At 47.8% G+C, this 2,061-nt stretch overlaps 1 protein-coding gene across 1 annotated transcript; it reads left to right on the top strand.

Moving 5' to 3' along the window:
• The first annotated feature begins 438 nt into the window (after positions 1-438).
• Positions 439-879, top strand: LOC118705455 (transmembrane protein 230-like). The gene has a single exon (XM_036414230.1). The coding sequence runs from the start codon at positions 439-441 to the stop codon at positions 877-879; it is 441 nt and encodes a 146-aa protein (XP_036270123.1).
• The last annotated feature ends 1,182 nt before the right edge of the window (positions 880-2,061 follow it).

Here is a 2,061-nt window from a genome sequence, read left to right on the forward strand (position 1 = left end):
TAGGGGAGGGTGGGTGTAAAGGGCAGAAATCAACCAAAGGACTTGTGTGCATGCATATGGGCCTAGCCAGTGGTTACAGACAACAGGGCGGTGAGGGCATACGTGGGGAGGGGTTTGGGATGGGAAGGGGGGGATGAGGACAATTACGTGATTCCATAATCAATAAATCTATAAAAAAATCATAAAAAAAGAAAGGCATTGGACAGGTCTCTAAAACAAAACAAAACAAAACAAAACAAAACAAAACAAAACAAAAACAAGCTATCTCCCATCAGGAGTTAATGAGGGGTGGGGGGGAAGGAGTAGGAGAATGAGTTGCTGAGAAAATCCCCCGCGTGGTCCCAGAGCCGTTGGGGGCCGGGTGGCGGTGTGTGTCAGCTGGGACCCAGACACCTCTGCCCGCTGTGCGGCTGCGGGCTCCCACCCGCTCTGTGGGCCATGGTGCCCGCTCGCCCCAACGTGCCTGCTGCTGGGACCCCCAGAAGCAAAGTGAAATACTCAGCGCTCCCCAGCTCTGAGGATGGGCGCGTGGACCCTCAGGAGGAAACGCCACCGGCTGAAGGTTGCTGTCCACCCCAAAGATGCCCAGGTGCTGCGGGACCGCGGTGGATGGAGTTGCAGGAAAGCCCTGCCAAGGCCCCTTACAGGGCGCTGGCCTGCTTCACGCTGCAGTTTCTGGTGGGCGCTTTCCTGGCCACCGCCGGCTGCCTGCTGCTGGCCGGCTACCTCAGCCCCGTAGGGCCCCGCCGGGCCGTGGCCGTGCTCATCGTGGGCATCCTGGTGCTGCTGCCCGGGCTCTACCACCTGCTCTTCGCTTGCAAAGCCCACCGAGGCTGCCAGGGCTACTCCTACCGGGACCTTCCCGACTGCGGGGACTAGCGGAGCTGGAATCCATGGCGAAGGATTAAGGAGTTCTCCCATTTTGCAGCTGCTGGCAGAACGATGGCCAGATTTTGTAAATACCTACCCAGAATGTTGATGAATTTATAATGAGATAAACATGAGGCCAGGGGTGCTCTATGTTTATTTTCCTGGCCCGGGCTAACACCCCTGACAGAGTTTTCCTGTGAACATGAATCTTAGTTTTATGGGAAAGTAAGAAGAAGTTGTACTGTGGGACAAAATGTTTCCTCCAACACCCTATGGAGAGCTGCAGTAGACCCAGTATGTTCTCAGTCAGTCATATACTATGTGATTGCATTTATTTAACATTCTTGAAATAAAATTGAAGAGATAGAGAACAGATTACTAGTTGCCAGAATTGCGGTTGTGATTACTATATACGGTATGTGATAAAATTTGCATTAACTACACACACACACACACACACACACACACACACACACATGAGTGCTTGTAAAACTGGTGAAGTCTGAATAAGCTCTGGGAACTGAATCAATGTCACCTTCCTGATATGGATTATGTATTGTAGTTACCCAAAATGTTACCTTGAGGAAGGGAGAGGGAGAGAGAAACATCAATGATGAGAGAGAATCATCTGTTGGCTGCCTCCTACTGAGGATTGATCCTGGAACCTAGGCATGTGCCCTGAGTGGGAATTGAACCATGAACTCCTGGTTCATAGGTCAATCAATGCTCAGCCACTGAACCACACAGGCCGGGCTAGTGCAAGGATTTTTAAGAATATTCTCAGTTCCCCTCTTTTGTCTCTTATTACATTACTGTCATCATTTAACGTCATCATAAGCTACATTCATCCAATACATTGTAATTCTAGTTTATCTTTTGTTTTTTGAAGAATTTTAAGAGTTCTAATCTGGGCAATCTGACTTCAGCAGACATAACATGCAACATCTTGCCTGTATGCACCCATGTGTATTTTGGGTAAAGGTCCACAGTTTTTATGAATTATTGAAGGGTTCTGTGCTTCTCACACTCAGTTGGGTGTGAGGGGAGATAAGTAGTATATTCTTCCATGAAGTTAGAATTTATGACCAACATGCTGCTAATTGGAAATCATATCAACGTAGTATCAAATACCAAGTGTTAATTGGTTTATTTTTTTAAATGAGATACAGTACAAATTAACATTAGAGTATT

The sequence above is a fragment of the Pipistrellus kuhlii genome, unplaced genomic scaffold (genome assembly GCF_014108245.1).
Source record: "Pipistrellus kuhlii isolate mPipKuh1 unplaced genomic scaffold, mPipKuh1.p scaffold_m20_p_5, whole genome shotgun sequence".
Classification (NCBI taxonomy): Eukaryota; Metazoa; Chordata; class Mammalia; order Chiroptera; family Vespertilionidae; genus Pipistrellus; species Pipistrellus kuhlii.

Bases quoted from the DNA above. Each gene is read 5' to 3' on its own strand.
- LOC118705455 (XM_036414230.1), top strand. From the start codon at position 439: ATGGTGCCCGCTCGCCCCAACGTGCCTGCTGCTGGGACCCCCAGAAGC.